The sequence below is a fragment of the Temnothorax americanus genome, unplaced genomic scaffold (assembly GCF_048541705.1).
Source record: "Temnothorax americanus isolate GAGA-0224 unplaced genomic scaffold, ASM4854170v1 Scaffold5, whole genome shotgun sequence".
In the NCBI taxonomy this organism is placed as follows: Eukaryota; Metazoa; Arthropoda; class Insecta; order Hymenoptera; family Formicidae; genus Temnothorax; species Temnothorax americanus.
The window spans coordinates 3,740,740-3,764,663 of record NW_027509657.1 but is presented as its reverse complement, the minus strand read 5'-3'; the positions used below and the strand labels follow the sequence as shown (position 1 = coordinate 3,764,663).

Sequence of the window (23,924 nt, the reverse complement as noted above, 5' to 3'; positions counted from 1 at the left end):
AGTCTAATTTTTAGCACATTAAAAACGATCTCCTCCGATACCTGTAAAAAATAAAAATAAAATAAAACAACGCATCTCCGTGGGCGACCTAAAGTACCTCGTCGCTTATTGTATTCGTCGATCATTTTGGCATGACACAAGAAGCGGTGGTCGATGGAAAGTCCTCTCGGATAGCGCGTCGGACTTTAAGAAAGCTAAAGGAAACGCATCATTTTTCCTCGCACAAGTTAAGACGTTAACAAGCCTCATTCGCACTTATTTCGCTTCGGAAAGGAAATAAAGGTATAGGCCCGCCGAATCGCACTCCGAAATGTGCATCTGTGTCTCGCGCGATGGTATATAATATCGGGCACGCCGGTCCGTCGTCCATCCACGAGACGACGCCGCGAACTCGATTATCACAATCTGCGTGGCGTACATGAGCCTTACAAAAAATACAATACTTGTGCGCTCGCGACTTTGTATGTATATCACAGGCGACCGGCGTACCGTCGCGACGCGACGCGGCGCGGCTTCGTCGCGCTAATCGCGCACCGTCACTATATACTTGCGTTTTCCAGCCGCGATTTTCCACCCTCCGTACACGCGGGCAAACTTGTACGTCGCGTATGGAACGAGCGTGGAATTGGGAGCGGCGGAAGTCCGATTCGGCGGTCTGGCACCAAAACACCTCGCTATATATTACCGCTAGAATTCAAGTCGCAAAGTTCCAAAGTGCCAACTCGAGGGATTTTAGTCGATTCGTTGGTATAGCTCGGCAGCTACGGTGTCGTAGCTTCCGAGAGAAGCGAAAGGGACCAAGTATCTCTCTCTCCCTGGAGAAATAAAGACTCGCCGAAACACGTGGGTTTTAGCGCGCCTCTAAACGCGTCTCGCATAGCAAATAGTCTCGTAAGCAAGATATAAACGAATCGCTTGTTATGTCAAAATATAAAATCGTACACAACCGCATAATTTCGTGAAAAATATACTTTTTTTTTGGCACATTTGAGACTCTTCGGCTTCAATCGAAGGAATATTAATTTATAATCGTGTCTCGCACAATATCGATTTTATATCCATATATAAGAATCAGCTGCCAAAACACTTGGGAAAGACATAGAACTCGTTGTACGTGATGATGTATGTAAATGTTGCTCGAAAGGGAAGCAAATGGAAATGGAAAGTACAGGAGATTCTATCCTGGTCGAATACATTATTCGCGCTTAAGTATTCGATGTGCTCTTTTTTATCTTCCATTCGTACGCAATTTTTCGCTCTCTCATTCCCTCCCACAATCTTTCAATATCGCATTCTCTCCTTCTCTTTTATTCCTCGTTTTTTCCCCCTCCCCGGTATCTCGCTTTTCGTTATACCGTTCCACTTCTCATCTTTCTCCCTGCCATTCATCCTCATTTATCCTCGCTCGCTCGCTCGCTCGCTCAACAATAACAATTGAATATGAATTAGAAAAATAACATTATATCGTAGACAACAATTGATTACAATGTATATAATATATACCGGTAATAGAGTGGTGTGCTTGTTTCACACAATACTTTTATACTCCCCCGTTATTTAAAGCGTTACCAATGACGTGGGGCGCCGCGCTATATGGCTCATAAAACACTATAATTAATTCGTCGTCACGTAATCGTTCGTTTAGCTTGGTCGATCGATCGTCGATCACGGATCGGCGCTCGCGATGGGGATCGGATTCAGGTGGGAGAGAGATTCGCACTTTTGTACCAACGGCCGTTTATATTATACGTAATTATATATCGAACGCACACTTCTCGAGAACGTGGCTGCGCGATCTACGCGTCGTAAATCAAGCGATTGCGCGATCACGATCAACTTTAACGGATATGCACAAGATCGAAGTATCGACTTGATGCATATCTGACTCGCTTTTAGCGCTACGCCCAAAAAAGCGTTGAAAGGAGATTTACGAGAAAGAATCTCGTATCTTCTTATATATTTGCGATTATCCTAATTATAAGCTAAACATACAAAACCGATCTTCCGATCTGTAGATCTTGCGAAACAAGCTAGATCACTCCGCGAGTTATAATTAGTTGTTTAAAAGAATTGATAATAAAACGCTGCAACGATTACTTCGAACTTTTTTTTTCCAAAACACATTAACGACAATAAAATTAATTTATGTAGAATCTAGTGACGAGATTTCGAACGAAATGATTTGCGTTATTAATTCTTTCTCGTCGCTCCTTATTTTGTCGTCGTTACGCGGACTTCCTCGTTTAAGTCGCGACACGATTGCAAAGCTCCGTTACAGCGGCAGAGCGCGCGCACCAAAGGTTCGCGAGACATTGTTTTCACACGTTGCTCCAAGTTCTCTTAATTAATTATTTAGTTAGCCGAAGAGCCGGAGGGTCGCGGACGCGTTCTTCGCTTTTGCACGACAGCGCCCAGCGTCAATGGAGAATTCGTGGACAGATTTCGAGACGGCATACGATATTATTCTTGATTTTCTCTATACTCGCTTTTCTCTTTCGCCCTACCTCTCCCATTCTTTCTTTCCTCTCATCTCGACCGCATAAACGCGTTTCATTCCGCCATCTGCCATTTACGAGTGTATTCATTTAATAAGCTAACACGTACTAACTACAGTAAATCCTAATTACGGCTTGTACGACAGACATTTATGTATATAATATATATATAATATTTGTGTGTTTGCGCGCGCGTAATATTATATATATAGAATATTTGTGTATGTATATATATGTAATATATAATATTCATATATTACAGTTAGATTGCTCATTGTCAATTCATCGGTTTATCACATTTAGTACAAGTTGAAAAATATCTCTAACATCCACGCGCGGCGGCGCGGACTCGCCTTTCCCCGCGCGGGTCGCGCGCGTCCGCGATGCCGCATTGTATATATAATAAGTTGTCGTTAATTATGCTAGTTATTAAATTACAATTAATTATCTAACGGTAGGTACGACAAACAATTATGATAATACGGCCACGACTTATTAGTTCTCCTCGCGACGGCAAAGTGATTGCAAAATCGACTTTCGTTTAAGTTAAACGCGGAATCCTCCATTATATCGCCTTTATAATTATAAGCCTTTTCTTTATCGTCGATTTCTGCACGTGAGAATTTTTACAGAAATCTGTACATATACATCTTTCCTCTTATTAAAATTGTTGTGATGAAATTTTGACACCCACGTGAAAAAATTAATATGTATTGTACTATGCATATATAATTTTTTGTAATAAGTATATCGTCTATGTTTCTGATCAGCTGGCTGACGTTAAATCAGCCGATGTATGTTTAAAGAAAAGTAACACTCGTTTTTTTATCGCCTATTATTGCTGGAGCAACGATGCGCCGATAACGACGGATAAATTTAGTGTAGCGACGATTAAAAAATTTTGCTAAAAATCGCAAAGCGCGAGGATATATCGGATTGCATCGAAATATCTGTTGTCTTCCCGATCTCAACCTTTCCTTTTGCAGTTTACACGTCGATAAAAAAAAGGCTCCGAGAGTTTTTCCTTAGGTTCGCTATTACACAGACCGAGGCTCTAAAACGCTTAACTCGCTTCGCGGTTTTATTTTTTTATGTATTTTTTTTTCGTTTTAAATCTCTTTAGAATAGACACCGAAGACACCGAGAGAGACTCGAAGGAAGTTTCGAAAAAGGAGATAAAGTCCGTTCGACTAATTAGGTTCGAAAATGTCTGGCTACTAATAACGAGTCGAGCTACTACTTTCTACTTGTCGCACTGCCCACTACACACGCGTGTGTTAATGTAAACGCTGTCGCGTCTTCATCTTTGTGTTTTCTTCTTCTTTTTTCATTTTTTTTGTCTTTTTATAACCTACGAGTAGTCGTTCCGTACGGACGGACCGACGGACACCGAGGATTGAGCAAACTGTTATTGCACGGAACGCGTGAAAATTGAAACACTCCCGAAAATTCCTCCTCCCCTTCCTTCTGCATTCTGCCAACCAGCCGTGGGATTCGCGAGAGAAGAGCCCGCATTGCCTAATTTCGCGCCTTTATCGAAATGATATCTGGAATTTTTCTGCTTGCAAAGATAAAAGAATGCCGAGTGTGTCTCGGGGAAATCAGATTTCCCGAAATGTTTTTCGACGAAACTTTAAGAGACCCTTAGAAATCCTAGATATATATATATTTTTTTTTCTTTGAGCAAAGTGCACTTAGAATTGTCTGAGAAACAAGAAACTGTGTTACTTATTTATATATGTGAAATTAATTTGTTAAAACACTCGCATCTTTTTCTAAGTACATTGAGTGACTACGTAATGTAATCTACTGTGGGACTTTTCTCGAGGAAGAGCTTCAAAAATGATTTTTAAGGAGGACAAAATTTGTTGATAAAGAGAACTCGGCGGAAACCTCAATAACTGTTGAAAAAATAGCACGATAAATATGATGACTGGCAGAGACATCGCTTTTAAATTAAGGGTATCGGACATTTCTCTTGTCTATATCAACGTCTTTTTGTTCTTCAGACGAACGTAGATAGACGGTAGCGCTCGAGGATGTTCTCTCGTTGCAAAAACACGTAAATTATTCGTATCATTAAGACGGCCGGGATATTGACACCTCCCGATTAGTCGGGACGCTCTCTTCCAACGGATATACGCGAAAGTACGCAATGGAGGATTTTCTGACGTGAATTGAGTCACTCGCTAGCCGGAGGTCTCTATCGATCAAACATTAACGGCGAGAGACCTTCTTACAGCTTCCTATCTAAATACACTTAGCATATATCCTCGGAACATAGATAAACCATTAAAAACATTGTATATGTTCCTATCTACCTATACACAATATATAGATATAATGTTTGTATATCGTAACCATATTAATATAATATTAATTACACATATATATGTACGATTAGAGTAAATAATTAATCCTTATGCATATATCACATCTGATCGTTCAGTCAGTATAGGAAGACCCTCGCCTCGCCGTCGACACATGCAAACCCGTTTAACATACGTTCCCTAATGTGTCTCTCTTCCCCCCTCCCCCTCTCTAACGTTTCATCTCTCTCGTCTCTCTGAGAATTCTGAAATTTGTCGCCTCACTACACAACCTCTTTACCATTTTTTTTCTTTCTTTGCCTACATCACGCTCTCTCTTTCTCGCTCTTCCAGCATTTTAAACTAGTGTCCGATAGTAGCTACTACCTAAACAGACATTTAAGTTTTGGTAAAAACCTGAAATCGCCATCGAATATCAATATAATACACTTATTACGTACTTATAATATAAATATAGGAACATTCATTAAATATATTTTCATATATATATATATAATATTATCGTCATATATATATATTTATAATATTTATATTTATCTTAGATATATATATAGAATATATATATATCTTAGAATCTGTATATATACAAATACATATGTGCGTATATACATATTTGTATATATTTGTATATATATTACTTGGTGTTGTAGCTATAACTTTAAACGTGATTTAAAATGCCCAATATACTCCATAACGCCTGAACCGTGGTTAGTCCACCATTTTCCAGAGGGGGGGGGGAGGGTCAACGATTAAACCAAACGTATCTCTGAACGAGCTAAAACGCGAACTAAAGAAAACGCACGAGTCAACAGATACGGTAGACATCGATCCCTTTTCGAGGGATTCTCCGTGGATGCAGGCCCCTTTCTATAAGGACACGTAACGTCGCGTCGGGTCGAACGTCGCGACGCTCAGCGCGCGCTTTCTCGACATGTATATAGGCCATAAGAGAGACGGATTGCAACGGATCGCGGTGCCTGCGTGTAAATATATCCGTAAATATAAGTATTATTCGTTAGTTAAATTATACAAAATATCGTTCGATATATCGGGCGCCCGATCGTCCGACCCCGCGACGATCGAAGAATCCGATGGTCCGGAGCCCGTTTTCTTATAAGAGCGTAGATATATAAATTTTCAGAAAGTCAATTTTTCTTGAGATTGATTTTTTGATAAATTTTCTTAAAAAGAAATTATGCCGCGAACAAAAATTATCGAAATCGATACAATTTCGATACAAATGTCGTTATAGAGCCGAAAGCAACCTCTCTGCGTTCGCAACATTCATGTCCAACGTGCAATTTGTCGTGTCCGTAGCATTGAATATTGAATTTATCGAAATTATATTCTTGAGATTTAATCCCCACACTAAATCCTTTTATCTTTACAAAGAACGAGATGCATCGATGAGCTTACAGCTGCAGAATGCTGTCGTCGACTGTCGAATGTAAAGAACAAGTCGTAGGAAACAAAAGCTCGCCAGCCAACACATTGTATGATGATAAAATCACGTTAATTTAATTTATCTGGCGCATTTCAAAAATACATTAAAGACTGAATCGAAAGAAGGATTGCGGAAGCAATACAAATTATCTCGTAAAATATGCAAAATGTGATTAATCTTAGAAATACCAGCCATATCTATAAACTAAAAATTGTATATTAAAATTTTCGAAATAAAAATTTTAAAATATTTCCACCACTATCGTTAAGATATACAATATATTAATAAACTATAATTTATATTATATTCTAAAGAAAATAAAAGTATATGCATATAATTGTGGTGCCTCAACATTTTCGTTAAAAATAAATCGATTTCCAATCAAAGTAAAAAAAAAAATGTATAAAAAGAATATTTGATTATTTTGGAATACGCCGTTTATATACAATTGCTGTTAATAAACGGGTTGAGGAAAGAGTTGGCGTTCCTAGGATTATCTAGGTACTGATATCGCCGGCCTGAAAGTACGAGCCGTAGTAGCGCGAGTCAAAAACTATTCGCGATCGTCTCGTACGTGCGCTGGGGCGCGGCACGGCGATAAATATATTATCCCGCCCCATTCGGTAGGTAGCTGCTACATTTTACCGGAGTTCGATTGAAAGACGACTGGCTATCACGCGAGCTAACGTGCGACGCGGACAGTCGCACACACGCCGCGCGATTAATTGATTCCCAGAATTCGATGTAAGTTCGAGAGCAAACGAGAGTCTACAAACTACGAGTTCGCGAGACTCGATATTCACATATATATATATATATATATATATATATATATGTGTGTGTGTGTGTGTGTGTGTGTGTGTGTGTGTGTGTGTGTGTGTGTGTGTGTGTGTGTGTGTGTGTGTGTGTGTGTGTGTGTGTAAATATATATACATATATATATTGTACACGTATCCGGCCACGTCGATTTGTCCGATCTCCGGCATGTTCTCTATCGATTCTAACTCCGATCGCTCAAAACCAGTTACGACGTTCTGTTACATGTGAATGACGTACATTTGCCAACGGTTGTAATTAATAAGATAGCGGGTGCAGAGCAATGTAATTAACCAAAGACTGTTGATATCGCATTAATTTGTCAATGTTGTATCTTTGATATATGTTATTTGAACTTTTAAATTAATTAAAATAAAAAATTATTATATGTATTTTTTATTGGGGAAAAAAACAACTTGGATTTTTTTGCTAACACTTATTTTTTATGCATTGTTAACAATATAATGGATTATCATAGTATTCTGAGAGGCAATCTAGAAATAGATTCTTTTAATATTTTGCACCTTGCACACACACAATGATAACTTAATATATATTAAATAATCAAAATATCCTACGACAGACAACTGATAGGTATTATAAGAGTATGGAATACGGTACGTCAGATTGTTTTGGAGCGATTCGGAGCTGAAAATAAACGGCTGGATTGTGTGAAATAAAAAATTTTTAGCGACGAAAACGTTGCGGTATCGATTTCGAGACTGGATTAATATTAGTCGAATATTGCAGAAAGTATTCTTCGGCTCGCGTCGACAATCATATACACATAGTAGACTTAATCGATTTTATCACATATGATTTTATGGCTAAATCTCGAATTCCAACTAATTGGGAAATGACTAGTAGCTTCTGCTATATATACATACTAAACTCCTGGTACACATTACTAAAATATCACATTATTTAATTGTTTACTTTAAAGTACTCTCGTACTTAGCGATCACGTCCTTAAAAGAATGTGTACGTTCCTCGTTCCCAATTCCGACGTTTATCAAGAACGACAGGGTGGAAGAATCGCGACAGTTTTGTATCGACTATCCGAGAAAGAGAGTGTCTCTCGCGCGCCTCTCCGTCAGTTAATTCAACAAAGCGGCGGTGGCTGACTCGAAGTCAGTAGTCGTATTACTGTCTACAAAATACAATTAATATGGTAACTAAGAGTAACAACGCATTCCGCTGTAACGTTTCGCTGTAAACGAGATTAGATTGTCCGCGTAGTCACTATTTAGCGTTATTACGCTCGAACTGAAACGCAAACACTACATCCGGCGGTTTAATTCGCGGGGCGTACTTTCATTCGTTCCCATCTTCCAGAGGCGAAAGGACAACCGAATTTGGAAAGCGGCAAACGGCCCCGAAATTACTTTTGCCCGTTGCATTCGCGTTGCAGGTCGCGTTTCCGCGCGCCATCGCTACTACCTTGGTGTAGAATAATCGTTTGGCACTGTGTCCTATTGAATCGCGATTCAAGTCACGACTATATAAGCAGCACACCGGCGAAAGAGAGAGAGCGCGCGAACCTTTGCGACGGGATCACAAACTCCATACAAACGTACGCTGAAATCGCAGGAGCGTCGAAAATTCCCGAGATTGCTAACATCTATGAATCAGAAATTGCTCAAAGATTGCGAAAAAAATCTGAGAACTCGGAGATTTGAGAATTAAACATCGCGCGCACATCGAACTTGATTCTAGACTGCTACAAATAAGTAAAATAATGAACGCACAATGTACCCGTTATATTAAAAAACGCACATTAAATTAAAAAATAATATAGCATAATTCCAAACTCTCTAGTACTTTCATTAATTTTTATAGGAAAAATTTGGATATTATCAAAATTATTATAAAGATTATTATAAAAATATTTGTTATAAAAAATTCGTTACATTTTTTACATTCAGATGAGCTGCAACACTTTTTAGAACATATCTATCACACACAAGTGCATTTATTAAAACGATTATTATCAACCTTTGAAAATCATGATTAAATTATAATTAGTATTCTATATAGGATTAATATAATATTAATTAAATTATATATTAATATAATCAGATTAATATTATATTAATGTAATACTTCGATGTTGTTTCAATAGTAAAAAGGTCCCAAAATAACTGGGTTCGATCTTATTTCCAAGCTCAAAAATCTCGCCTCTGATTTACGAAGCAATTTGCAGCTTTCCTCGGTTATCACGGTGACAGTGGAAGTGGAAATGGAACGGCAGTGGGCGGACGTTGGGCAGTTAGACTAACGATCGGGGCGTCAGGCGTCATGGAACTGTTTTCTTTAATCTTCTAGCCCGCGCTCCTCGAGACTGAACGCGCACGAGGACCACGTATATGTCCAGCTTATTAGGGCGGACGAGTGTATGTATACATATACATATATATATATATGGCAAAACGGCGAGAAGTGGGAAATTAAAAGGGTGCAAACGCGAGCGAAACGCTTCCCGCGTCTCGCCGCGAGTTCTCGTTGACATTCGTTGGACATGTTCCTCTTTATAAAATCTCGACGCGATGGCCGCACCACCCGACCACGGACGACATCAATATCGACGTATCATCTAATCGTTAAATTACATCTTTATCGAGACGGTATAATAATACGGTATAGTAATTACGGACTAAATTGGCCTATCGCAGCACCGGGCCGGTCTTGGAGGGAAATTGAATTTTCGCCCGACGGAATAGATTCTCCTTTCTCTTGCTCACTTTCTCTGACTCTCTATTTTTTTCTCTCTTTCTTTCTCTCTCTCTTCTCCGTTTCTAAAGACTTTCCTTTTTGGCACGGGTAGACATTAGCTGGCAATCTAGAGCTTTTCTTTATTCTCTCTCTCTCTCCTCCTCCTCCTCGCATTTCGTCTCCTCACGTTTTTCGTCTCTCGGGTAGAGGATACCGGCCGGCCGGCATCTGGCGATCAACCCTATTCGTTAGATAGCACCTTCGTTATTCAACTTCGTTTCGCGTACTTTCGAGAGCGCGCGAAAGTACACAGAGCAGCAAGCACACTATACATCACTTAAGGGCTAGGTAAGTGTTTTCTGACTAAGTGGAGGGATCCGGTCTCGTAAATGATCCTTCGGGTTCGCCCCTAAGAAACGCCTCTCCTACGCGTCCCTTCCTCTATCTCTTTCGCTTCGACGAGAACGCACGATCGGACTTGGTTTATGAAGTGGTCGGAAATTAAAGCTACTTACGAGACCGATTCCAAGAGAATGAGCCGGCCACTCTCGTTTCGCGGTCCAACGTATATAGCTAGGACAGCGATCTTGTTATTGTATACGCATATACGCACGTATATGTATAAATACCTAAGAGAGCGACTAAATGGAGAAGACTTCTGGAAGGACCGAATATAGACCGTGCAACAAGACGCTACTTCGCGGCTCCCGACGACGAACCTAAATCGCGCTGGTGTCTCTGACATAGACGGGAGAAATAAAAGATATTATATTATTGCTATCCGCATCATATCAAGGAAAGGATTATTCGTTCGTTCATTCGGGAATTCAAAGGCACCGGCAACGCTTTCCGGGAGGTTCGCCCTCCCCGATCGGTGCCTACGTCGAACACGTCGTTTTACACGGATGATAAATCGCAAAAGCAACTGCTCGGCGAATGACTTAATCCTCTATGGACTGATGTAAAATCTCAAAGCAAGATGCGTTTCTCGTTGCGCGTTTCTATTCAAGTTCATCTCGAAGATTCTCTATTTAAGAACAACCATATAGAATGTATATATATATAAAATACAGATATATATTTATTTTTTAACCAAACCTTTGAGACGAGAGAATTGGTGTTCTCTTTATCGGGAAAAACATAATTTCGTCTATAGAGGATTAATAAATATTAAAATGTATGCTGCACGCGCTACGCGCGATTTTTACGTTTTGTATTGCACGTTGATACTCGTAATCTTGATCCCTTTCGCCGCGATAAGCTTGTATGTGCGTTTCATTTTTTTCTTTCATGTTAACTCGCGAGCAAAAGTAGATTAATAGAATGGCCAGAAACTCTAGCTTTTTAAAAAGTTTATCGCGAAAAGTTGTTTGCGTGCCTTACCTCGTATTTAATAGTATAATCAAAGATGTGTGTGTGCCCGATGTAGTGCGGGCTTTTAATAACTTGTCTTAGTTTCCATATAAACGTGAACGTGCCATGCACATGCCAATTGTCAAGAGGGTATTTTTCGTGGCGAAAGAGTTCGTTGAGTTGAGGAGTGCGCCAAATCACTTTTCTAAAAACTTGTAAAAATTAATCTTGAAGCATTAAGAAAGTACTTAATTTGAGAAATTTGCGTAATTTCTAATTTTTATCGAGTTTAATTTAACTTAATTTTCTCAAGTTCAAGATTTATTTGCCCGTGTTCTTCGAAAAGTGAACCTATCATTGGTTGAAGCTCCCAATTCTGCGGAAAGCATTTCGATTTCCATCCGCATAAAAAAAAAAAGATCCACCGACGTGTTCGCGTCTGCACGGAGCTCGCGTAGAGGGAAATTATCGTAATCGCACGCGGCATCGTCATCGCGAATTATGTTACATGTCGAGTACACATCGAGTATATCGAGATTAACTATTACATTACAAATATATCACTTTGTCGATGGAGCACGAAGACGAAGAAGACAACAAAAGGAAGCCTTTGACCGTCGGCTTTCGCCCGCCGCGTCGTTGCGTTCTTTGGTTTTTGTTCTTTTCTCATTTTCTCCTTTTTGGTTTCATATCCCTCTTATCACAAATTAGTCTCACTATCGTAGCGCAGAAATCATCGTCAGACTGGTGGACCGTAGTAGATAGAGATCGCGCGCGATCGCATTTTACCATAATCTGCCTTGTCTCTCCGTAATTGACGCGTCTTGTTGGGCCGGCGGGGATGGATAGATGCGGTCCGTTCTTTTTTTTTTCTTTCACTCTGTTTGTTCCTTTCTTCCTCTCAGTATAGGAGTCCTTCAGCGGTTTCGTCTCGTACTCTGACACTCGTACTCTTCGCGAGCAGAATGGTTTTTCGTTCAGCAACGATCAGCCGAGAGCGAAGCGCCGTTGCGGACTCGAGGTAATGATCTCGCATACGGTGAACGATCGAATATTCCGAGATTTGGATTTTAACGTGTGCTATCTGTGTGCTATCGAAATGGGTCGAAATCAGTTAAGCAGTGCCGAGGATTATTGCCGTTACCGCTTTGCGGCATTTTCACGAGTCGGAAGCGAGCCGATTTCTGTCTTTCGTTGTCAGAAAGAAATTATTAGCGCGCAAATAGATGTACTCGTAATACTTGGCGCTATTGCTTCACATCTTGCTTTTCAGCGCGCCGTTCAATTTCGCCTATTCTCCTTATTATTGACATATTATATAACATCCAATATTGTATAATATTTAATTGAATAAGATCAATCCTCGAGTCGCCCCGCAACGGCCGCGGCGTCAACGCGCGGAGGGACGCGCCGGAGAGAAGGAGGCACGTCGTCGCGTTGCTGCTCTTCGGCTCCGAGGAGGCCGAGGCGGGTGAGCCGAGTTACGATCGCGTTAGCGCTGGTGGATGTGCGTGGTGAGATGCTTGGAGAGATAGTCAGCCCGGGCGAAGCATTTGCCGCACATCTCGCAATGGTACGGCCGCTCGCCGGTGTGGATGCGCAGGTGCCTCGTCAGGTCGCTCTTGCCGCCGAAAGCGCGGCCGCAGAACAAGCAGACGAACGGCCGTTCGCCGGTGTGTTTGCGTACGTGCAGCTTCAGATTCTCCTTGGACCTCACGCACTTGCCGCAGAACGGGCAGGCGAAGCGTCGCTCGCGACGATCGGCCTCGCGAGTAACGCTCCGCGCGAGGCCGATCATCGCCTCGCTCGGCTCGTGCCGATCGTCGTCGACGGCGTTGTCGTCCACGTCGCCGGCCTCGCTGCTGGTACCACCGCCACCGCCACCGCCGCCGCCGCCAACCCCGCCGCCAACCCCGCCGCCAATCCCGCCGGTTCCGGCGGCAGTGGTTTCCGTTAACCGCACCTCCACCGCATCGCCGGGATTCTCCTGAACGCTCGCGGTCTCCGAGACGCTCTCGTCACCGCGAGCGTTCTCGGAGAACACGCCGCGCAACTCCTCGGCGTCGCCCGGATTCGTCGTGGTATCGCTGCCGGTCTCCACTTGGGACGGCTCGCCGGTGCTCGAGACCTGATCGCTGCGCTCGGCCGGCGCCGAGACGACGACGACGCTGCTCTGCGGATCGGGCGCGCGCTGCAACCGCTCAAGCGCGTGGTTGAGACGGTGCTTCTTAAAAGACTTTAGATACCTGAACTGCATGCCGCATACGTCGCAGGTGAAGAGCTTGTCGGCCGGTAGCCGGGCGCGATGATTCTGCTCGCGGTGCTTCACGTAGGCGGACCGGTAGCGGTAACGCTGGCCGCACTGCTCGCAGGTGAACGGCTTGTCGTCGCTGGTCTGGCCGGCGTGCTGCAGCAACGCGTGCCGCTCCAGCAGCCACGGCGACGGGAACGTCGCCAGGCAGACGCCGCAGCGACGCGCCAGTCCGGCCAGGCCGGTGAAGCCGCCGTGGCCGAGGATGCCGCCACCGCCGGCGCCTCCGTGCGCGCTCGTCCGCTCCACCAGCGCGCCCCATCCGCCCGCATCCAGGCCGAGGGCGAGCGAGACCTGCGGCAGAGGAAAAATAATTACGTCGCACGTTGCGCAATGCACGACGGCGCGACTTGAGTTTCGAGCTTCGAGTAATCCGAGTGCACCTCGATTAATTGCAATCGCAATTTGCATAATCCGAATAATTTGAGCATGCAGCGATTCATCGATACCGCTCAAGAGATCGGGAGATTAACTCTAAATAATCCATTATATAAAATTTGAATACTTGGAGCAATTCCAGTAATTCGAGCAGCCCCCGTCGGACGATACTAATGACTCGTACAATTTGAGTAATTTTACGGAAAAAAGTTTTTCAACCCGTTTCAAATTTTCTCATTTGTCTCACAAACGCGGCTCGAATGACGTCTCGGCTCGAGAATTGTTTCACGCTCGAATGGAAGATTATGAACTATGCACTTACCCTTTGTATCGCGCGGACGCGGCTTATGATAGCGATAAACAATCCCTACGGCATAATATCGCGCTGGGTTTCACGCGAGATTGGGTGCACGGGGATTGCGGGGATTGCGGTGCGCGACAGAGACAGGCAAGAACACACACATCGTACGCACGTGACGTATTGTTAACACAAACAGTTTGCAGCTTTTATTTCACAAATTGTTAATTTACAACTATGATATGCATTCGTTCGTCTAAGAACCGAAAAACAAATCAGTTTTTTTTAAATTTACTTTTTTTTTACGCCAAGCCAAATCAGTTGATGGCTATCCGCTACGATCGGAACGTTCAGAACACGTTGTCGATGTTGATGGAGCTTTACGGACGAGAGTGGGCTTTTATTTTCCGGAGTGGGTTTTCCTTCGCGAGTTTCTAAGAGGTGTGATTTTGCCGATTTTTACGAAACTTGTCCGATTCTCTTGCCGACACACAACTGAAATGTATATACGTGTACACAAGCGTTCGCGCGTATTTGCACATGTGCGCCGTTAAATCGAGACTCGAGTCAGCTCGCAAAACTCAGGACGCATTCGCACATGGCTGTGATTTCATGGCTTTGATTAAAAATTCCGTGACATTCAATTTCGGATAATTTGAAATCAAAACCTGTCAACAATCCATCTGCCAAAACTTGCAGCACAGAACGAAACGTATCGGATGGACGGAAATGCTCTCGAATTATTCGCTCAGTCGCCTCCTTGGTCGCGTCCATCTTACACGTCTCCAGTGTCCCGGTAAACGCTTGTGCGAGTTGAGAACACGGCGACACTTAATTACAATGAGCTCGGGGACACAACTCGATTATTGACAATACATTTCCATGTCTTTTCTTTTCCCCTCACGAGTCGTTCGCGATAGAGACAAGTGCGCATGATAGTGATATTAGATTCTGTTTGTACCGTACAATTTTTACAACTCACGAGAATGCATCCTTCTGATTCAAAATAAATCTTTCAAACTTAACTTTCCATAATCTCAGAAAGATAAAAATTTTTCATGACAATTAATTTTTCATTCTCACAAATAGTGAGGAGATAATCAACATTATCTATTGCTAAAAATATATGAGAGAAAAATCGTAATTAAAGTAAAACTTACAAATTATGTATTCAGTATAAATTACTCCAATTTTGTTCCGATTCTTTTGTTGCGTTTACACTCAATAATTTAATGAATGATATGGCAACGAGAACAAGAATATTCTGTTACAAATTGTGAGACGTAGACTCGGTCGTCGGTCGTTCGTTGCCTAATCACGTACGTTGACATCACGTTGCTCCGCTATCGCCGAACGACCCGTAGAAATAAACTAGAATATCCAAAAATGCGAGACGCATTGGTCGGTTGGTCGGTAGTTTTTTATTTCACTGCAGAACGAAGATCGCGCTTCGATAACTCACATACGTGTCCTATCGCAGCCCATAATATCTAAGATCAGCAAGGTCGCACTCGGGAGTTCCGAGTATCACGCGATATCGTACACGTACAAGGTGTTCGAAAAGCAGAGAAGAGCAAACAGTACAACCGGATTAAAAATATATTGACATACTCGACAGTTGTAAAAAGTCGTGCGAGTGTCTTCAGTGAGGGCATTTTATCGATAAACAAATAAAATATATCAACTGCGTGTAGAGATACGAATTTAATATGTTACTACGTTTACTAATGTGATGACGTTGACGACAAAAAATATTTGGTTCGCAATGCTGAAATATTTTTTGCATCAACTATTCTCTTTCTTCGTGCATATTTCTTGGTATGTAATATAAAAAAATTTCAACAAACACACGATCGTGTAATGTACACGATGAAAAATTAATTTATTCAGTCCGAGATAAAGTTGCAAATAAATATGTTATATATTTTATGTATTGATATGCGATTGAGTTTTTATTTTCGGTGCTGCTGTTTTTTCTCTTTTCTTCCCGAATTTTAAGTTGATGGTTTGATAAGTTGATAATTTTGTGAAGCTCGATTCTCATTATCGTAAGAACTCGAGATCTCCAGAGTGCGACCAAGAAAATCTCGAAACAAGTGATTGAGGTATTAAATGTTTGATCGCGCCGCCTTTGTGACAGAAAATTGAAGTTACTTTCGGACTTTTTAATTAAATACGCCTTTTTCCCGCAAATGCGATTAAAAAAAAATCCAATGATACTGTCGCGCATAAGCATCGAGGGCTTTTAACGTTCTAAAAACTTTATTTTATTTCTGAGCTATGACAAGCGCGAGTTATATTGCTCTTAATTTTCCGCGACAACTCGGTGCATCGGAATATCGAGTGCACATTGTCGAATGCATCGCGGAGAGATCGTAACGGCACCATTGGCGTTTGCGTTCCGTTTACAGCTTTCCCGTATCCGTTCTCGCAAAGTCCGATAATCGAATTACTAATGCCGCGAGATAGTTTCAAGAGTCTTCGTCGCAAACAAACATTTTCTCGTCGGCGCTCAAATTCTGTCTCTCGCACGCTCGAAGAACAACGTTCGCTTTTTTTTGCTGACAAACTATGTGTACACTACACATTTCACTCTGTCTTTCAACTTTCTCTCTCTCTCTCTCTCTCTCTCTCTCTCTCTCTCTTTCACACACTCATACACACACATTCTTTCTCTCTTTTATCTTTTTCTTTTTGTCTCTCTTTCTCTCCCTCTAATATTCGATAATCAAGCGAATGGGCGTGGGTGCTTGGTGTCGAGATGTGCTAAAGTGGAATGGCATGTGGGCATTCGATTTCTTAAAAGGTCCGGTTACATGTTGTTACGCTTTAACAGCACGTTATTAAATTCTGGAAAAGCAAAAATCTAAGACTCTGGTTGGCACAAAACGAAACGAGTAGTGGTTGCCGCGGGTACCGGCCGCGTCGCGTCGCGTCGCATCGCGTCGTAACGGACGGACGGACGGGCGGACGGATGCCGCAACGAGTCGTTACAAGTATGAAAAATATTCCGGTAACCATTAACACCGTTTAAAAAAGTTATTGCATCTGGGTAACCTATGTTGTATAGGTACACGTTTCTCTTTTATCGTATATTGTACAAATATTGTTGTAAGTCGGTAGTACAAACGTTACTGTAGAAAACATAACAATTCGTAGGTTTCGTATGTCTTTCGTATCGTTATGGAAAGCTTAAGTGTTATACAATCTGTTAGTACTATATGCGAGATTTTCGATCTACAGGGTGACTCCGAAAATATTGAACACTGCGTTGTCTCTGCGTGTGTATGTGTGTATGTATACGTGTAAGATGTGTGTTACGTGTTCATATGCGATCTCTCTTTCCCTCTTTTCTATTCTCTGCATCTGTTGATTACCGGGGGAATAAAAAATCGGGGAATTCCGTTGTAACCGAGCCTCGCGGACAGACCCGCCATCACTTTCGTCGGCACTTCGGGAAAACGCTACGACGCCGAGACGTAGCATTGGAAGATAAAAGAAAGAGTACTTGCTTCATAATGTAGAAAAATTTACAAACTTGCGGATAATTTATATTTCACGCGGTCCCCTTCGTACCGTGTTTCCTTTCGCGACGCGTGTTTCTTTCGTAAACTGTTAACGCGCGCGAAATGCACGTTCGCAGAAGAAAGTGACGCGCAAATGCATTCGTGGATCTCGGACTATGTGCTTACTATAAGTATCGCGAATTATACAATGTTGCCCCGTGGAAACAATGACGGAAACGGATGCGTCTTGGGCGCGAAATATGCAGCGGGTGCACAATACGACCGACGTCCGACAATGCTGATAATTCTCGGTACCCTTAGCCTTCGTTATTATATCTTTCGACGCCTGGCATTTAGTCGACGACGGTATGTCTCGAAAACTCCGCGCGAAGATGTCGCGCTTCCAAAATATCTCAAAAAGTCAAGGCGTCTCAGATATTTTCGCGAATTACATTTTAAAATATACATGTTTTTCCTCGAGTATATGACCCTAAATTTACCTCGAAAGTGTTACGCTTCGCGCGTAATATATATATATATATATATATATATATATATATATATATCACATTTATATGTTGCGCGAGAGTTGAGCGTTTCGCGTATCTCTCGCATTGATATCCTACTCTCGCAATCCTTTCTGATACACGATCGTGGCCTTCGACTGCATTTCGGGCGAGAGATAACAAATTGTTTTGCGAAACGTTTTCGCACACGGGCGCGCGGGATGAAAGATACCACGCGTACAGGTGAAATATATACGGATACCACCCCGCGCATTCGCACATCCGCGCGCAAAGTACGCACATATACGCGGTGCGGTAAATCGGTATTCATCAAACGCGGTTATCGAGCGTCGGCGAGAGCGTCGGCGAGCTGCACGCCCCGTAAGATATGACGTGTCGGGCGTACAACTTTTTTCTACATTTTTTTTTACATGTACACGGTGTACTTTGAAAAGCTCGGCCAGAGGGAGAAAGAGCGGCTTGACAAGGCTGAGCGTCGTGATCGGGAGAAGGAAAGGGGGAAGGGGGAGAGGGAGAGGGAATGCGAACGGGAGGAAAAACACGGGGGTAGCGACAGAGACGAGAGAGAGAGAGAGAGAGAAAGAGAGAGAGGCCGTGATCCTGCCGCGTCGACCTTATTGGCGGAATTCCCGCGGAAGAGATCCCATTAATAACGGAGCGACAAGCAGGCACGTACTCGCGGCCCGTCGCAGGGAGGGACGCGGGGTGGGATGCACGTGCTTCACGAGTATACACTGCTGCATCTCGCTGACGCGCGTTGCATACACACGCGTTTCTCTGCTCTGTCCCGTAGATGTGAAATACACGTGCGCGCGGATGTGAACCCGACAGCGGCGGCGACGACGGCGACTGCGACGACGACGACGATGACGACGCGAGCGAAGCTGCCTGTCCTTTCGCGTTACGAAAGAAAAATTGCAAGTTTCGCAAAAAATACAATCGCGATATAAGCCGATTTGATTCGTGCTATCGATGTGCTGCGCAACGCCCAAAGCATCGATGATTATCTCTAGCGTTAAAACGTGGCATTAAACCTGTCGTACTTTTTCTCTCTCTTTTTTTAACATAATAATCATAATCATCTGATAATGCTCATTTAATCGCTTCTCCGTTCAGCTTAAATCGTCCATTGCGATTGTCGTCAACAGTATAATCAACAGTACTATACCGACGTTTAAAGTACTGATAATAACGTTAATCATAGTAATCTTTTAACGCGATGAAATAATTTTTATTCGTCTTTTTTTTTTATCAGCAAGTGGTACTCGAGATTCAGTTATTTCTTCCTCCGTCTATACTTAAAGAATCTAACTGTGTGACCGCTGTGTGTGCAATCAATACTACTAATAATATTCGCGATATTGATAGTAACGTTAATCATAATTTTTCAAAAGAGCGATAAACCAATCCAAGAAATATAAATTTATCCATTTAATTGAACAGTTTCTGTATATATACAGACAATTTGTATAAAAATAAATTTCATTACTTATTTGCAATTCTAAAACATATATCGACTTACAAATCCGCCTAACTTTTTCATAATATCAATACCTTATTTCTTAGTTTCTCATTATCGAATTATTACCGATTCTCAATGTATCGTATAATTTAAATCGAGATTACTTCGGCGAGAAACGTATCTCTATATGTGTCAAAGTGTACCCCTTTCTGGGATCCTATCATTCTATACGAAAGTCTTCCGATCGCTCTTTGGCGGTATAGACTCTTAGGGCAGACACGCGATGCGTTCGTCGCTGATATCTGAAAATCGGATACCGGCGTCGGCAATCGTAGCGCAAGCACATAGCGATACGGACGCGCTACGGGAACGTGTAACCGGGTGACCTGATCTCGCAAACTCGCGAAACGCGCGCCCCGTGCGATGCCCCTAACTGGGCTAGTGGTAACAGACGGTGTTCGCGGTAGGAGTCAGACGCGACTCGGCGCGGCGCGCAGCGTCGGCGGCACAGCAATAGTCGATCGCGTTTGTCGTCGATGTGTCTGTGTGTATGCGTGTGTATATGTGTGTACGGATCGTGGAGGCAGCAGTAGGCGTAGGCTTAGCGTTCTCTGATCGGGCGCTCGCACACCTGCCTGCGCGACCCGCGCACACACGTGCACGCGCGTACGTAGAAGATGCACGACGGCGTAGATGCCAGGGCGCGCGTGTGTGCGTATCCTGTACGTGCGTCGCGTGTTGGTGCCGCACGCGTAGGCGTGCCTACCTACGCTCGGAATCGCGCAGGTAGGCGTGACTTGGGGCGGCGCCAGGTGAATACACCCCTGACCTATGCTTTCTTCCCTCTCGTTCCCTTCGCTCTCACCCCTCGTTCCTTATAATTCCTTCTCTTTCTCTCTCTCTCTCTCTCTCTCTCTCTCTCTCTCTCGCTCTCTCACTCTCTCGTTCTCTTCTCCTCATCTCTCTTTTTCTCTCTCGCTCTCGGTACACGTGCGTCTCCGAATTTATATCGGCTACTGATTTCTTTGTCCACGCGCGTATGTCTCGACCAACTCGCGAAGGGTCGATCGTCGTAACCGTTGGTAACTCCAGAGAGGCATTTCTTCCTTCCCTCCCCCCCCGTCCCTCTTATCTCTTTTTACTCTTTCTTCTTCCGTTTCTCTCTTTCCCTTCCTCTTACACTACCGTTTTCGAGGGTGTGCGCGCACGTGCGTGTGCAGGCGTGTACTCCAGACAAGCCGGGGGATATATCTCCGCCTGATATCTCCATTACCCTCCATCCTACTTCTACCGCACCCCACCCGCCTCCTCGCACCCTCGACGTGACTTAAGAGACGCACTTCGACACGCGCGTGCATCCCGCGAAGTTTTCGCTAACGTAATTTCGCGAGACTCACGGAATTTTCCCATCGCGCGATTTCTTCCCGCGATTGTGTGTCGCGACGCGACGTTTCGCCAAGCCTACCGAGATCCACAAACGCTCTTTGATCGCAGAGATTTTCCTTTTTTTTCTTTCAATTCGAAAACGAACGCGACGAGGTAAACACGCAGAGTTACATATAAAGGTATTATGGTTAGTGCGAAGGGATTTCGTTTTTCCATACGTTTCTATTTTGGATAAAGTTATGGATCCGAGTTTTCTAAAAAAGGGAAAACTTTTTTTTATTGAAGCCGGGTAGTAAAGCAAGAGTTACTTTTATGCACGCGAGTATTTTTTCAATTTTTTTTCACAACTATATGATAATCCTTTTGTATCAATTTAATACACTTTGGTTGTCGTTCTTTTCCGTTGTCGTACTTTTACGAATATCACATTGAACCACCTTTCGGGCTCGGTCAGTCCGCGAGGGTCGATTACATTCTTTTATTGATTTCGCATTTAGAGTGAAAAAAGAAAAAAAGCGTATGGTCGCCAAGATTGAATATGAAAAAACATGAAACTGTAATGTCACCGAAATATAATCGCAGTTCTATTCCGATGAGAAAGTATAGAGCGGCGTAAATTGGAAAAGAAATAAAAAATTGTCCGAACATCGTCTCTCGTCGTTACATTTGCCAAGATGATTCTGTATTGCTCTCACCACGACCGGGAAGAACGGCGTGTTTCGTATGCAGATATATAACAGGCTATTTCGGAATTGTCGAAAAGTATTTCAGAGGCAAATATTTCAGGCTCTTCCAAATTTGTTCAATTTTTGATCGAACGATAACGTTGATTTTGCGTAGTTGCTGGCATTGCTATGTGGATTTAGCGCGAAATGTTATTCTAGAAAATAATATCTCCAAGACTTCGATGAACCGAATACTTGCTTGTTTCGCTGCTTGGATATAATTTTTACGTTACGCGTTTCGCGTTATTCCAGCGTGAATGATATTCGCGAGGGTTCTACACGTAGAATCAAATTTTCGTCGAAAACGCGATTGTTCTACCCAAAACGACGAGTCGTGGAATAAAAATGGCGAAAAAGCAACGTTGCCTAATGCCGGCCTATGGGTATATGCGATGCGACTTTCGAAAATCGTACAAAACATGGATCACAGTAAAATAAGAGAGCATTCGTGCCCAATGTACAAACAATAAAGTATATATATATATATATATATATATATATATATAATATAATCCTACCTATAATATATAAGAACTTTATCAACATGTGTTCTCATCGCGCTAGGTTTTTTTTTCCTCTGCCTAATTTTTTATCATAATGTCAATAATTATGATTAGGTGTCCCCGTAGTAATAATGCCTATGCATCTTTACATAATAAACTTTGTCTTAATCTCTAAATACTCATTGCCTATAGTTAATTTCAGTTTAGATTAATTCCTATTCACATATCTGTCTCTATATGCTGGTGTATACAATAACTCTATGTATATATCTATATATATCACTAATCATATTCAATATATGTATATAATATATCATAGAATATATAATATTTCTATGCGCGTGTCCATGTATATTTACAGTGTTCAGTTATTTTCTCACATTTTCTCACTCATTCTTGCTCGCTCGGTTTCTCATTCTCTCTGTCCGACCTTTGTATATATTACATTCACCCCCCTTTCTCTTTTACAATATATATATATATATATATATATATATATACTTATATATTATGTTATATACTAAACTATTAAAATACTAGTATAAATATCTCTTGACATATAATATATATTTTTTTCATATATATGTATTCATTTGTTTATTTATTTATTTATTTATAGTATATGTATAGTGTGTAGAGTGATCGCGGCGGAGACGCAGAAACGAATGGATATTACATTTGAAAACGATGTACATAGCGTCGATTACATGCGTTTCGACGTCTCCGCAAAGTTACCCCTCCCCACTCCTCTTTCTCCTTCACTTCTTTTTACATTTATTGCTATTGGATTCATTGCGTAATAGGTTCTCTCTCGTGTGTGTGAACTGATATATTCGATTTCATTATAATCGCCTAAGTTTTTCTTTTTCCCCTCCTTATACTTGCTCAACGGCGCGGCAGTCTGTATAGAAGAGAAGATGTTGAGCGAAGCGAATCGTCGAAATTAGCCGCTCGCGAGCTAACGTGATCGCGCCATTTCACGCTTCTCCGATCGTAGACAAAGTGCGCGGCAGTTTTGAGTTTGCTTAGGTAAAATTAATCGCGGTATTAATTAGAGAGTAAGGACCCTTTAAAAGCGAGGGAACACGTGCGAAGCACCGGACAATCCGCGGTATGCCTTTTGTGCGATCAAGCGTGTACCTTGGAAAATTTGTGTGAGGCTTAAATTATATCAGTCCCGAATATAAACGGTACTTCCCTCCGTGCGTTTCTACAACGCGCCGTCGTCGTTGAAATGCCAATTTTCGAATTTTCCAAATTCGCACAAAAATTCGTGTAATAATATTTCCTCTCTGTACATTCGAGAGAACACCGCGCGATCAAATATTAATTATCATTTACAATTACTTCATCGGATCAGCGGCAAATTTTATTTAAAAAAAAATGTTATATAACAAGCTCTCCTCAGTAATTAACAGCGAATGTTTTTTACCTTATATAGTAAAATTTTATTTAAATTTGCGATCGAAATGCCAATAGAGTGGAATCGTACAGATAAATCGCGACAGCTTTTGTTTTGCGATACTGTGGCAATATAATGATATCTGTATTCCTTTTCCCAATTGGGTCAGTCTCTTGTTTGTTTTCTAAAATATATTGAGAATCACGTGTTAAATGCAAGATTAAAATGTTGGGCCAATTTTTCTCTCGGCCATCGCGCATTTCTTTTGTCGTTCGA

General features: G+C 42.2%; 2 protein-coding genes across 6 annotated transcripts in view; both read right to left on the bottom strand.

Moving 5' to 3' along the window:
* Positions 1-23,924, bottom strand: part of Mrpl52 (mitochondrial ribosomal protein L52) — a 245,962-nt gene that overhangs the window by 36,514 nt on the left and 185,524 nt on the right. The gene's annotated exons all lie outside the window — the stretch shown is intronic.
* Positions 228-23,924, bottom strand: part of Mamo (zinc finger protein 628-like) — a 61,744-nt gene continuing 38,047 nt past the window's right edge. For all 5 annotated transcript variants that reach the window (XM_077418402.1, XM_077418400.1, XM_077418401.1 and 2 more), the window contains one exon: positions 228-13,755. In XM_077418402.1, coding sequence (XP_077274528.1) covers positions 12,643-13,755 — 1,113 coding nt within the window. In that variant the 3' untranslated portion in view covers positions 228-12,642. The remainder of the gene's footprint in view (positions 13,756-23,924) is intronic.